This window comes from Drosophila obscura, unplaced genomic scaffold (assembly GCF_018151105.1).
Source record: "Drosophila obscura isolate BZ-5 IFL unplaced genomic scaffold, ASM1815110v1 contig_30, whole genome shotgun sequence".
NCBI lineage: Eukaryota > Metazoa > Arthropoda > Insecta > Diptera > Drosophilidae > Drosophila > Drosophila obscura.
Window position 1 is genome coordinate 2,238,015 of NW_024542818.1, and position 13,344 is coordinate 2,251,358.

At 45.6% G+C, this 13,344-nt stretch overlaps 4 protein-coding genes and 1 long non-coding RNA gene across 6 annotated transcripts; 2 read left to right on the forward strand and 3 right to left on the reverse strand.

Moving 5' to 3' along the window:
- Positions 1 to 245: 245 nt before the first annotated feature.
- LOC121404663 lies at positions 246 to 581 on the reverse strand. Its single transcript, XR_005968132.1, has 3 exons — positions 555 to 581; positions 406 to 485; positions 246 to 339 (listed from the first exon to the last, which is right to left on the reverse strand). It is a non-coding gene; the product is annotated as an uncharacterized LOC121404663 (long non-coding RNA).
- Positions 582 to 3,549: 2,968 nt separating this feature from the next.
- On the forward strand, positions 3,550 to 6,033 carry LOC111076916. The gene is made up of 2 exons (XM_022370968.2): positions 3,550 to 4,328; positions 4,391 to 6,033. The coding sequence occupies exons 1-2, from the start codon at positions 3,625 to 3,627 to the stop codon at positions 4,542 to 4,544; spliced, it is 858 nt and encodes a 285-aa protein (XP_022226660.2). The 5' UTR covers positions 3,550 to 3,624; the 3' UTR covers positions 4,545 to 6,033.
- Positions 4,578 to 5,767, reverse strand: LOC111076914 (formylglycine-generating enzyme). The gene is made up of 2 exons (XM_022370965.2): positions 5,213 to 5,767; positions 4,578 to 5,150 (listed from the first exon to the last, which is right to left on the reverse strand). Exons 1-2 carry the CDS (start codon positions 5,739 to 5,741, stop codon positions 4,669 to 4,671), a joined length of 1,011 nt encoding a protein of 336 aa, XP_022226657.2. The 5' UTR covers positions 5,742 to 5,767; the 3' UTR covers positions 4,578 to 4,668.
- A 12-nt stretch (positions 6,034 to 6,045) lies between the features above and the next one.
- On the reverse strand, positions 6,046 to 8,293 carry LOC111076915 (arrestin domain-containing protein 4). Its single transcript, XM_022370967.2, has 4 exons — positions 8,124 to 8,293; positions 6,904 to 7,448; positions 6,651 to 6,833; positions 6,046 to 6,588 (listed from the first exon to the last, which is right to left on the reverse strand). Exons 2-4 carry the CDS (start codon positions 7,357 to 7,359, stop codon positions 6,199 to 6,201), a joined length of 1,029 nt encoding a protein of 342 aa, XP_022226659.1. The 5' UTR covers positions 7,360 to 7,448; positions 8,124 to 8,293; the 3' UTR covers positions 6,046 to 6,198.
- A 215-nt stretch (positions 8,294 to 8,508) lies between these two features.
- On the forward strand, positions 8,509 to 13,340 carry LOC111076926 (ras association domain-containing protein 10). 2 transcript variants are annotated; one of them, XM_022370994.2, is made up of 6 exons: positions 8,509 to 8,824; positions 8,905 to 8,967; positions 11,260 to 11,677; positions 11,740 to 12,065; positions 12,142 to 12,329; positions 12,389 to 13,340. In XM_022370994.2, exons 1-6 carry the CDS (start codon positions 8,778 to 8,780, stop codon positions 13,183 to 13,185), a joined length of 1,839 nt encoding a protein of 612 aa, XP_022226686.2. In that variant the 5' UTR covers positions 8,509 to 8,777; the 3' UTR covers positions 13,186 to 13,340. The 2 variants fall into 2 exon arrangements, with proteins under 2 accessions (XP_022226686.2, XP_022226687.2); XM_022370995.2 differs by having other exon boundaries at positions 12,392 to 13,340.
- Positions 13,341 to 13,344: the final 4 nt, after the last annotated feature.

Below are 13,344 nucleotides of genomic sequence, written 5' to 3' on the forward strand. Positions count from 1 at the left end.
TACAATATATATATGATATATACATGTAGCTTTATATAATATTCCGTCCATGTTACTGCTAAATCCATACAAAAACACTATACTATGGTATTACTAACTGGCAAACTTATATAAGTAATATCGTATTATGTACAAATGTTGATTTCCGTTTATTAATAATGCTAAACGCATGTTTATATGTATTCACACATTTGTGAGTGTGTTTGTCTGGTGTGGCACCCAAATGAATCATTAGCTTGGCAAATACCAGAGTTCATACGCAGATGAGCAATTATTTGTATTCAATCTCTCAGTCTCTCCCCATTTATAATGATGTCACCGTTGGCTGGTAGGGAGAATCTACAAAAGGAAGAGAGATGGGATGTTAAATGAATGCCAGATGGGATATGTTTGTGTTTTGCGCACCTGAAGATTTCAGATCTCCCTTTTCGTTGAAATTGTAGACACGTGCATTAATGACACTCAAATCGGTCTGACTGGATTCCCTGTGGAAGGAGAAAGATGTTACACATAGAATAGATGATACTTGGCAGTCGATAGCGATCGCAGCTTACACATTGATGGCCTACCAGCACACGCGTATGTCCCGTCGCACAAGAGGGCGAGGGGAGGGAAGAAGGAGGTGCCACTGGGTGTGGCGCGTGGAGTCCTGGTATATACCAATTCCATGCATATATGTACATATATGTATATAGAAATGAAAAGTTCTCTGAAAAATATAAATTTATTGACAGAGTTCCAAAGTCGAAAGACGACGGCATTTGCACAATATGTAATTAAAAAAAAAAAAACCTCTCTAAAATACGGATATGTAAATGTGCAATTTCAATTAAATCAAACAATTAGTATATTTTATTTTTATATATTGTATACTGCGGCAGATCAGCTCAGGTCGCTTCATCAGCCCTCAAAAGAAAACGAAAAACCAATTTCGGTTCAAGCGTCAAAAAATTGTAGAACCCACACAAGCACAGTATGTGAAAATACATGGAAAATCTGAAATCTCAAGGCAGAATCGGTTTCGGCAGCTAAAAATGACTCCATGCATAAGCCTAGTACTCAGATCTGAAAAAACACCTCGCGAACAGAATCAGGGTTGCTATTCGTATGAAACCGATTCCGGCAAAAACTGTTTTCTAGGCTCTGTACGGAAAGCCTAGTACTCAGATCGAAAAAAACGACATTTGTTTGCTAGCAAACCGTTTTTAGATCTGAGTACTAGGCTATACAATCATATATTTTGGAGTGTAACACATACATATGTATGTACATGCTTGCTTTCAGTCGGCTCATGTCATGTCATGAGCCGAACGCGGTCGGTCCCAGACCCTAAGACCTGGGACCGTACGCTGAAACCTCAGCTGCGCCACTTTCGTTGTATGAAATGCCACATCTATACCATCGATAGTATCGGCTAGCAGCAAATCAACGATACCATCGATAGTACCCTCGATGGTTTGACACCTCTACGACGCAAGCGACGCTAGAGCTGTCAAACGATTGATAGTTGAGCCATCGATAGTTTTGAATGTTTTGAAAAAAACAATCGATACTATCGTGATAGTATCGAGCTCAAATAATTATTAATTTTTCATTTTTTTGTTGTTGATATTTACTTGTTACTAACCTGATTAAATAGAGCGGGGCTAAGCTATTTTTTCTCGGTTTCTGAGGTTCCAGTCCCACTCGACAAAACAAATCAAGTGAAATATTTATTTTTCCATATATGCATGTACATTTGAAAATGACCGCCAATCTCATTTAGCGCACAAAAATATCGATATTATTCGCTCCCAAATAGTGGTGGTTTTTTAAAATTTGCTCTCAATTCGTGGTGGGTTTTTAAAATTTGCTCTCTTTTCAGTGGTGAAGAGAGCATTTTAGTGGTGACTTTCCCCTCATTTTCGTGGTGTGAGAAACATGTTCTTAACGGGAACGCGTATGGAATGGGTTCCAATAATAGGTATCAGAACTGGGATAAATGTATATATAAAACAAAACATATGCATTAATAGGTAAAAAACATGTCACTCTAGGATAAAATCATAAATAATGTTTCAATGGAGCTTGGAACAACAAAATTAGCATCAATTAAAAGAAATAAGGTATACAAAAGTACATACGCATACAAGAAACTTAGTTGACCAGCAACACTGACGTCACATTTATAGGCCGTTTACACTGGGGCTGCGTCATGCTTCTTTGCGTCTTGGCGAAGACGCAGTTTTTTTTACATAGGTTAAGCATAGGGCCCTAGTGGTGGCAAAAAGTTGCGTCAGTGTCTGATTCATGTGCGTCTATTCGGTATATTCGATTGATTTTGCTCATTTTTGGTATTTTCTGCCTATCAGCGCAACTATCACCACTAATAACAACAAAAAATTGTAGATCAAAAATCAAATTTTGGCGCTAAAAATGTATGATTGTGCAAAAAGGTGAAAATATACATAAAGTCATTAACTAAAATACTTGAAACTGATTGTATTATTATCATATGAACTTTTTATGACCCCCTGATGCCATTAAGACACTGCTGGAGACGAACTTCGGTGGTTTTCATAATTTGAAGAAGAACTCCCACAAACTCTACAATGAAATGTCTGAAAATAATATTTAAATATGAGAATCAATTCTTTTTCGTCCATTTTCCTGACGTCTTGCTTAATTCTGTTGATTTTCAAAAATTTGTGTATCTTTCCTTGTCATCAAACACCCAAATCCAAATTCAAGGACGCACGTCTTCCAATGTAAACGCCTTTTCTGCTTCATTGCGTCTATGCCGATATCGATAGCAGACGCGCCCAGTGTAAAAAGGCTATTAGTCAACATTTACGTTTTATGCTTTGGCCGCTTTTTTTTGAACCTTAATATGTAAACAATTTAATGAAAAATAGTTCTGAAAACTAGCCAATCCTAAACAAAATTCATTGAGGAATTGGATAAAATTATTTTTTTAGGGCTGAGAGGGCCATCTATATAGTAATATTAAACTGAATATCAAAATTGACGAATTTCATATCACAAAATATCACGGTATGGCAGCCCGCAGCAACTACGAATTGCAGGAGTCTGGTAGCGCCACAAAACGACGACACATTCGTCTTATGTTGTTTTTGTTTGAACCTTAATATGTAAATAATCCAATAAAAAGGACTTCTAAAAACTAGCCAATCCTAAACTAAATTCATTGAGGAATTGGATAAAATTATTTGTTTAGGGCTGAAAGTCCCAGCTAGCTAGTAATATTAAACGGAATATCAAAATCGAGAAATATCAACGTTGAATGTTTTGAAAAAAACAATCGATACTATCGTGATAGCTCTAATAATTATTAAAAAACCATTGAAACCTTTTAGGAACTTGTCCATTGTAAAAATTAGATGCCACCTGTCGATGATTTGTTTACAAATGTGTCTTCGTATCTTATAGCAGACAATCCAAACGTATTAGAAGCGCAACGACTGTAGCTCGATACTATCATGATAGTCTCAAAACCATCGATAGTAGAGGCTAGAAGCAAAATATCGATACTATCGATAGTGCCCTCGATGGTTTGACACCTCTAAGCGACGCCAATTTTTTCTAGATTCAGTTCATTTTTGTTTTGTGTGTTATTGTTTATATATGTATGGCACTATGCCGGATGTCATATGCTGCAAATGCGGATCGCTTCCGCATGGTTTGCCATATTGCATTGGGGGCACTGGGCAAGAATATCATTGCTTTTGCTGTCTGAAACCGCCACCACAAAAGTGCATTTATTGCAATTCGTGGCGGGATATAGACCTGTGCGCCATGCACACTGACTGCGTCCAGGGACAATATCATGTTTTTGTGAGTACCGAGCCGTGGCCGCCATTTCCAAGCGAAACACCCAACATACCCGTCATGCGAGCTCCAACTCCAGAGCTCCTAGTGCCAATTCGCTTTGATCCGGAGCAGGAGGTGCCAATGTCGAGAACAGAGGTTGAATACAATGCTGAAAACTTTGCACACGATCCGGAGGAAACGATTGTGCTTGACGACGACTGTGCGTCCTCCGAGACTGAGGATGTGAAACCCCCTCGGAAACCACTACAAGAGCCAGATTGGTATTCTGTCCAAGAGATAAAGCAGTGGTACCGCTGCATCCGCTGTAATAAGGAAAAGAAGGCAATGGCTGGGTGGATTAAACATGCCCAGAAGTGCGGGCAAGACCCAAATATAAATGCTAAGAAATTCTTCATTTACAACCACATCAATGGATGGTGTAACTACCAGGTGTTGGACTCCCGCTGGGACATTCATAGCAGCCCGAAAATCGGCTCTTGCCGCATCTGCCGTAACGCGTAAGTCGATTAAAGACCCAACCTTATCAGTTATAAAACTAACCGCCTTCTTCCATTTTTAGACGGGAACATGGCAATCCCCTTCCCTACATGTCAAAGCCACCGACAAGACCCAACGAAAGCAAGCTGGCCGCACAGAGATTGCGCAACCGACGTATGAGAAAACATCGCCGGATGACACGTCTTTTCAGTCCGTCACGCAATTTAGAAACATAAAGAGTCACGCATCCTCAGCCTTAATACTTAAGATAGTTTAAGACCACCAATGTGAGTATAATTCCAAATTGTGATCTCACAAACGTACAAAATATCCAAAGAACGACGAACTTGCCATGCTGTTTCACGCATCCTTGGCACACCGAAAGCCCAGATTCCCGGCCGAGCTGTCCTCGGTGTTTTGCGAACGGGCCGCACAGCGGTAGCGGAAGCAGTAGGACTTGTGACACAAGTATGAGCCGCCCTTTTTCACGCGATTTGGACTCTCGCCGACGTCGTTCGTGTCCCACAAGTCCGCAGTCCATTCCCAGACATTGCCCACCATATTGTAGAGGTCGTACACATTCTGGCGGAACCTGTCCACCGGGCAGGTGCCCTCGTATCCATCGTCAGCCGTGTTGCCATCTGGAAAGTCACCCTGCCAGATGTTCAGCCAGTGCTGCTCCTTGGGCATCAGCTTGTTGCCCCACGGAAAGAGTTTGCGTTGCTTGCCCCCTCGGCAGGCCGCCTCCCACTCTGCTTCGCTGGGCAGACGCTTACCGGCCCAGGTGCAGTAGGCAACAGCATCGCGCCAGGACACATGCACCACGGGATGCTGCTCGAGACCTACGTACAAACGGAAACAGATGACATCAAGATGGCTGAAAGTTAATAATTTAAGACTTCACCGTTCAGGTTGGTGTCGACGCCGTTGGGATTTCGCCAGCCAACACCACTGACCTTGTACCACCAGGGCGCACTAGCCACGCGGTAGTCCTCGAGACGCTTCTGCTCTGCCGCACTGAGCAGTGTCTTGAACAGGAAGCTATCGCCAAACCGTTCCGCTTCAGTCGTGTAGTTGGTGGCCGACACAAACTCCTCAAACTTGGCGTTGGACACTTCGTGCTTGTCCAAGTAGAAGTCCTTCAGTTTAACCAAACGCTCGGGCGACTCCCGGTCCGCCTGGAAGTGAGGGTTGTCGGTGCCAATGTGTACGCTTCCACCGGGTATCAGAGACATGCCCTCGATCTCGGGCTCCGGCTCAGCATAGTAGTCACGATAGTGCTTGTTCGTATTTCGAGCCTGTTGCTGGCACACTTGATCCGACGCCTCCACGACAGTCGCGTCTCTGTCCAGCTTGTTGCAGCCGCAGTCGCCATTAATGCCAGTAAGGAAAATGATCAGGAGCAGGCCATGAAATGATGCTAATGTTTTCATTTTTATGGAATTTCCACTGTATCGATATGTACGCGATATATTTGGATATACCAAACCATCGATTATTCAAAATACTAGACGCTGAGACAGATACCACATCTCTGGCATCTGCAGTAAATTTAAACGAATAACGGAATTGGCCATAGACGAAGTAGACTAAATTTTTTTTTTTGTAATTAATGTTTAATTTTTGTATAATTGTACGAAACAAGTATGTGAACGAGCTCAATGGGTATGTGGAAAATAAAGATAAAAACAATTTGCCCAGAGAAATCATCTGCAGCAGCAGGTCGAAATTAGTTGATGGTTTTTAGATTATTTAATTACAAGAAACAGGTAGACCGTAAGTCTCAACACATTGGAAACGGTAAGTACACACAACACAAGTTAAATAGGTTTAAATTAGTTTATGGCGCAATTTGTTGTTAACAAGAACTATGAATGTGTGTGTGTGGTGCTATGCTTCACTTGGTTTCTCGTGCATCCATGGCCGGAATATTGGCAACGTTGATGGGTAATGTGTGTCCGGCTTTAGCACCGATTCTGGCCACGTGTTCGCATTGGCTGCATCGCCGGAGTTGTTCCGGAATGGATAGGTCGCCAGTACAATAGGCAGCTGAAGCTTGATCTCCTTCTCCATCGACTTGGGCTCGATCACAAAGAACACATCGTAGGATATTTTGATCAAGTGACAGCCGTGCAAGTTGGTCGGCGGCAGCGGTGGAACATACAAGCTCTCATTGTGCCACTCATCCTTCCCTCCCGGACGTATCTTTCCGCGCACCAGAACAGCCAGCTCCCGCTTCTCCGTCTGCAGCACCTTGCCGCGCGCCAAGTACTCGATTGTCTGAAAAGGAACCGGGCAATCAATGAGGGCTGAGCAATGCAGCATCAAACTGTTGATCCTACCTCTGTGAGGGACGCCTTTGTGCGCTTAATGGACACGTTGCTGTAGTTCGAGATGAAGGCTGTGACCAGAATGTTCTCCCCGGGCACATAGCCACCCCGATCCAGGGACACTCGGCACTTAATCTGACCTCCACCCACGCATACGACTCCGAGCTTGTGCTCCACCTCGCAGGTGAACGGTTGCTGTGCGGAAGGACACCAAGGAGCGGCGTAAGTATAATGATCTCCGATTATAATTCCATGCGTTACTCACTGCTAAAATCGGTTTCTCCAGGTTCAGGTCGATGGGGTTCATCACTATAAACACCTGGTGGTTCTTGTGTATGATGCCGTTGTTCTCGCGCAGCGCCGCCTTGCAGTAGAACTGTATCCAGCCGTAGCGGCCCAGGAACGTCGATGGCAGGCCCAAGGGCAAGCCAAGCTTGAAGGGGAAACTGTGTATTCCTGGCGAGAGTATGGCCGGACCTCCTTGGTCCACATCTCCGAGCAGTCGCATGCGAAAGTCAATGTAGTTCTCCTTGTCGTACGTTCGCTCCTGGCGTCGGCCATTGCGCACCACGCCCTCCCCCACCACATGGAAGTGCAGTCCCAGCGCCGGCGTCTCATCCTGCAGCTCAATGAGCACCCGTCCAGACAGGAACTGGCCGGGAAAGTACAGCAGGGAAGTGTTATCGAAGATGATCAGGAATTTAAGTAGCTTGCGCGGCATCTTCGCTTCGGATGTGGGTGTGTTGCACTCCGCTCTGGTCTGCTTTCATTCCCCTGTTGCTCCCTCCCTGTTGCGCGTTCCGTTTGTCCCTGGGAATATTCAACGACATTCAATATAAAAGAAATTCCATTTCGTGTTTTGTGTTTCGCGTTTGCAATTATTTGGCAACGTCGCGCATGCGTTCAGTTTGGCTTTTTTAATGACAACTTATCTGTCATACTTGGCTACGTCTCCGTCTCTGGCTGCGAGTACGAGTATTATGTAGGTATGGTATGGTATGGTATGGTATGGTATGGTATGGTATGTTTTCTCGGATATTTATGTGGGTAGCATCTAGGCGGGGTAAAGGAAGGAAACCAAACCAGTTTGATGTAGCCCCTAGAGATGGGTGCGTGCGTGGCCATCCAACGCGTTGGCTACATGGTACCCCAGAAGCAAGGTCAGTCCATGGAGCATCTCGTGATGCGGATCGTGTCACGACCCCAGCTCTGGGGCCAAAGTCAAGTATGTACATCTTGGCCAAAACCGTAAGCTGCAACAGCCATAACCGGGGAGCCAAACCACTTTGGTGCATTGGCTGACGACAATACTCGTAAATTGGCAATTGGGTGAAATCGAGAGGAAATTGACGTAATTTGCCCATGGGAAGCCAGGCCAAACAGAGTCACAGCAGCTCTTTGTTGTCAGCCAATCTACATCCGATTGTTGCCTCTTAAATCGTTGTGGGTGCAACCCAAAAAAAAATGATTAGCGCACATACGTACTTTTATACACACACACACACACACAAAGCTATTTTGTGTTTGCCAGATCGGAGAATCGATCCAAACCGATCAGAAGCGATCCGTTCAGTGCCGAAGTTCAATTGAGCGCGCGGTCACTTGGCCAAGATCTAAACCGCGCACGCTGACGTTTGTTTAGCGACTGAAGCAGTCGTCATCGGTTCATGCACCAGGCCGTGGCGCTGGCTGTAGCTGAAAAAGCCAAACTAAATGAACAACTTGTTTTGAGCGCGTTTTTGTGAGCAGTTTGCTGGCAACGAGAGATTCAGCTGGAGTCGAGAGCTGGGAGCTTCAGGCCAGATGCCAGATGTCGTAATATGCCAACTGAGTAGCCTCGCAGCTTTTGATTTTATTATTGTTACTGGTTCCCATACAGTCACACACATATACACACACATATTGTACATATGTATATATCTCTGGCACAGCTTACAGGATACGATTAATGTTACGCCTTTCTTTGTGTGGCTGGTTGCGCCAGACAGACCGAACGTCTGCATGTTCACCTGTGCCTGACCGAAACAATGACGACCCCAGAGGATGGAATGGAACCCGATACGGGGGAACCCTTAGAACATTTGCCATGCCGCCGCCAGCTTTGTTGCAATTGATCCAAACTTGTTTTACACAAATGGAATGGCTCAGCCGACGACGACACTTACGACACATCGCACAGATTTTGGGTGAGTTATTCAAATTCATATCGAATTGATCCGCTCGATTACAAGAGCAATTCGCTAATCAAATTTGGTAATACTCGTAGACAGACACTTGGCACTCATGGAGCCAGGCCAGGCCAGGCAGGTGTTGCGTCGCACTCTGACAAGTACGTAGCCTTATTTAGCAGTTAAATGGGTTTTGGTTGTGGATTTGGATTTGGATTTGGTCGCACCTACAAAACGCTTGACTTATAGGCTGCGAAAGACAGACACCAAGCCTGTAACAGGCTCTACATACAAACATACATATGTATGTACTTATGTATGTATGGTACATGGTGTATGGTGTATGGTGTATGCAATGCACATAAATGCATTAAGTGGCACACATTTATGCATTATGCATGCAATTCATACCGGTTTAGTGTTGTTTTTAGGTATCCAAATCGAAGAACCTCAACTGTAACTCATGAAAATGAAAGGCCAAAAGCCAAGCCAAGCCAACTATCAAAAGAAAACACAAATTGCACAGGCTACAGAAATTGAATCGACAAATGGGTTTGCAGCCAGTGCAGCATTATACACTTATACGAGTACATTACATACTATACTATTAGCATCATAGATCCTTTGATTTGATCATGCAATACTCTCTTCTACTTCTGTGGAAACTTGCCCAAAACTACTGCAGACATATTTGGACAGATTAGAGAGTTGAAAGAGATTTCCATTTTGAGGTTTTTGTAGACTAAATTGGCTGAGAATTGTGGACTTAATGACCCAAACAATAACCACGAAAGATGAACGATGATACGAGTAGACGAAGACGCAGAGGAAGACGAAAGATTTCCCAGTCTGCGGTCTAAGCTGTAGGTACAGAGTATTCGGAAATTAGTTTACTTCTGAGTGGAGTAGAGGTAGAGTGAAGTGGAGTGGAGTGGAATGGAGACAGAGACGTCTATACTTGTTTGGACTGAAATGATAATCGACTAGCTGCTGGGCTGCCGGGGTTTTGGGTAGCTAGCAATTAAGTGTGGTGAAGTTATAGTAGAGTTCAGTAGAGTTTTGCTGCTCCACAGGCACCCAGGTCTCTGAATCTGAATCTCGGCATCGTTTATCGCTTTGTTGAAGACAAACTCTTCACTTGGTCTGAGTATACGTATACACTTTGTAATTATAGTAAAACTCTGTCTTTCATAATAGACTAGAGTAGAGTAGAGTAGAGTAGCGAAAGCAAAGCCAGTCACAGGTTCGGCTTGGAGTGGACTGGCTGGCGGCCAAGAATATCTCTGCATAGCATCAACTACTCTCGTACAAGGGGAGTGGCCGGGACAAGTTATAAAACTTACCCACGATACCGTAAAATTCAAAGAGAAAAACAAAAAGTGTTTCTTCATACCAGCCACTCGCATCGCACACTCCACTGTTAGTCGGAGCAGCCACAGCTACACAGCCACAGAGTGGATCTGTTCGGTTCGGTTCGGCTCAGATCGTCAGTCCCAGAGTTAACATGGTGTCTTGTCTTGCTTGCCACACAGGCCACTGTGTACTGTGTGTGTGTGTGTGTGTTTTCGCCACTGTTAGCGCTGCTCTTGGCTTCTTTTGCCAACCGAGCGCCACTTCGTTTCGACAGGTCTCTGGTCTCTGGTCCGCTCTTACTTACTGGATGGAGTTTCTTTTTAAGCTCGGCGCTCGGCCGCCTCGTGCCTCAGTTGTAGCGATGACGTTGAGCACGCTGGTAAGCCACATTCCCGCAGAGGGGATTCCGCCGTCGACCGTCGAGACAGGTGTAACGCGAGAAAGTTGAAACTGTAACAAAACAGAAACTGTGGTGCAGCACGCTCGTAATCATACTCGTATCCGTTCCCGTACCCGTACTCCATCTCCTTCTCCATGACTCATCAGCGGTGTGGCACTTACATGGTGGCACATGTAACGGCATGGAAAGGAGAGGAGACCCGCGCGCAGTGGCTTGTTCTAGTTTGTTACCGATCTTGTCAGCAGAAATGTACACATGTTATGAGCAGCGACAGTTACGGGCTCGCCACTGCACTGCAGATTGTCGAGAGATTTGCATAATTGCCTAATTACAGATCTTGACACGTTGTTAACAGCCAAAGAGAGCGAGCCGAGCGTCCAGCTCAGGCTCTGGCTCTGGAACGGAGACTATTGTTTGTGTGGGGAAGAGAATAACTGTTAGCCCATTCTCAATCGGAGTACTATCGGGCGGAGAGTGGAGGGTAGGGTAGTGGGCAGTGGGGACTGAGGCTATCTCAAAAGAGTGACTGAATAAATTAGATGTAACAAATGTTTTCGTCGCTTTGTGCAAAACCGTTAAATGCTCGCCCCGTCTTATACAATAAGTTATTTGCATATTATTATACGCCGGACGGAGCGGAACGGGAGGGGATGGGATGATGGTAGCTAACCCACTTCTCTGTTGTGTGCCATTTCCACAGAATGCCAGCAGACATAATGCAGACCACTGACCAGGCAACGTTTGCACGGTTCGAGCACCAGAAGATAATGCCCGCAGCAGCAGACGACGCTGCGGGGGAGGATATAGAATCGGTCTCCTCGATGGCGGACAATCTGTCGATTTGGATTGATGGCGAGGAGCACTGGATATCGGGCGTGGATGCCAACACAACCTGCACGGATCTAATCTGCGCACTGCTCAGCTACCAAGACGATCCTCAGGATGCAGGGCCGCCAACTGCAGATGCCCTGAAGCCAACAGCGAACATCAAACAGTCCCCGCCAGCGATGCAGGAGTACGCGATTGTGCAGAAGCAGCGGCACTACGAGGAGTATCTGGATGGCAGTGCCAGACTGTTTGATGTTATCAGCAATCGTCATGCCTCGCCAAAGGAGGAAGTAAGGGCACCAAGGCACCTTAAATTAAACTCTGTTCACCCTCTCGATATATTTCCCTTTAGTGTCAGCTACAGCTACGCCATTTAGCCACTTCATCGGCAAGAAAACACACCCCGACAACGGACAAGGACAGTGGAATGGGCAGTCCCGTGGACAGTTCTCGTAGCATGCGCTTTCGAAGAAGGGGAAAGCACAAAGTGCTGCCCTCTCTCAAGGTGCCGATGGCTACAGATCACTGGGGGGGAGAGACGAGAGCCAACAACCCCAAGCAACCAAAGAGAAGCCGGAAATTGCAGCAGAGGAACTACCACATGACTCCGAACGAGAGCCTGCTGACCATCATTCTGGCCCAGGACGAGACTATACTCCAGCAGATGTCCATGTTGCAGTAAGTTATACGCAAGGAATCGCCTTTGCAAATAATGTCCATTATATTTATGCGAATCCTCTTCCTCCTCACAAAGCGAAAAAGATCGACAAATATTGAAAATCGAAGAGGAGAAGCACCGAGTGCGGGAGCGTGAGTTGGGTAAGAATTACCTCCTCGAGACGTATTTGAAGGACTTGGACGAGCCGCAGGACAACAGCCCGACAATAGAAGAAGTCGATGAAGATGAACCACCAGATGCAGAGGATGTTCCCTTATGTACAGGTAACGATCTCCAAATATCAGCTATCAATACTGCAAATATAATGGAATTATATTCACAGAAGATGATTATAGAGCAGATCCTGCTTGGACACCGAACGATGTTGAGGTCAAGGACGAGATCCGAGTGTATTGGCTGGAAAAGATCCATGCCGTTAACAAACAGCTCCAGCGGGAGGAGGAGCTGCTACTGAGTCTGCACGCCAAGGTGCGTAGGCAACAGGTGAAGCGGGCGTATCAGACAAAGAGTGAGGTGATGCTGCAAATCGATCGACTCGATACAGAGCTGTCGACACAGGTAGCGGATATCCACCGAGTGGAACGCAAATTATTCACGGCCAACGAGCAGTTAAAAGCCAAACTGGGAGTGCTCGAATGCTTGGGTCGCGAATTCGAGACAACCGTTACCGTTGCCGACAATGATACTCATAGAGAACCTACAGCTACAGCTACAGCCACAGAAGCCGTCGACAGCGGCGAAGAGGTCACCGAGGCAGACAAAGTGGCGAAATTAATCCAATCTTCAATGCGTGACGTAGATGATCTCCGTATATCCGTTAAGTTGCCTCCAGTATTAGAAGCAGGGGTAAATCATAGAAACAGACTGCGCCACAAACACAATCGCTGCCTGTCCCCCCAGGAATTGGCCGAAAAGAACTTGAATGTTCGACATGTGGCCGACAAGGGCTTAACGAAGCAGATGTTTACCACGAGCAGAATAGGACACACCCCTGCCTCACCAGCCGTGGATGCCTACAGTGGAGAGATTGACCCTAGAGGAGCAGTCGCACTGGACAGCATCTGTGGAGCTCCACTGCGCTCAGCGCTAGATCTGCAGCACTTGGGCACCCTCGTTTAGATTGAGGTGAGCGAATGGAGTGGAGGTGGAGTGTAGAGTGTTGAGTGAGGAGAATCGGGGGTGCAATCCATTTAAGAATCTTGTGTAACGTATTTTGAACATCCCGTACCAAATTGTTGTCAACTAACCAAATAGAGATGTTTTGTTAATGTTTAAATG

What these genes read in the sequence shown, in the direction of transcription:
- LOC111076916 (XM_022370968.2), top strand. Translation starts at nt 3,625, where the DNA reads ATGTATGGCACTATGCCGGATGTCATATGCTGCAAATGCGGATCGCTT. An exon ending in TGCCGCATCTGCCGTAACGC is followed by an intron (nt 4,329 to 4,390) that starts GTAAGTCGATTA and finishes TTCCATTTTTAG; the next exon opens with ACGGGAACATGGCAATCCCC.
- LOC111076914 (XM_022370965.2), bottom strand. Translation starts at nt 5,741, where the DNA reads ATGAAAACATTAGCATCATTTCATGGCCTGCTCCTGATCATTTTCCTT. An exon ending in CGTCGACACCAACCTGAACG is followed by an intron (nt 5,151 to 5,212) that starts GTGAAGTCTTAA and finishes GTTTGTACGTAG; the next exon opens with GTCTCGAGCAGCATCCCGTG.
- LOC111076915 (XM_022370967.2), bottom strand. Translation starts at nt 7,359, where the DNA reads ATGCCGCGCAAGCTACTTAAATTCCTGATCATCTTCGATAACACTTCC. An exon ending in TGGAGAAACCGATTTTAGCA is followed by an intron (nt 6,834 to 6,903) that starts GTGAGTAACGCA and finishes CCTTCCGCACAG; the next exon opens with CAACCGTTCACCTGCGAGGT. An exon ending in CAAAGGCGTCCCTCACAGAG is followed by an intron (nt 6,589 to 6,650) that starts GTAGGATCAACA and finishes GTTCCTTTTCAG; the next exon opens with ACAATCGAGTACTTGGCGCG.
- LOC111076926 (XM_022370994.2), top strand. Translation starts at nt 8,778, where the DNA reads ATGGCTCAGCCGACGACGACACTTACGACACATCGCACAGATTTTGG. An exon ending in ACACATCGCACAGATTTTGG is followed by an intron (nt 8,825 to 8,904) that starts GTGAGTTATTCA and finishes TAATACTCGTAG; the next exon opens with ACAGACACTTGGCACTCATG. An exon ending in ATGCCTCGCCAAAGGAGGAA is followed by an intron (nt 11,678 to 11,739) that starts GTAAGGGCACCA and finishes ATTTCCCTTTAG; the next exon opens with TGTCAGCTACAGCTACGCCA.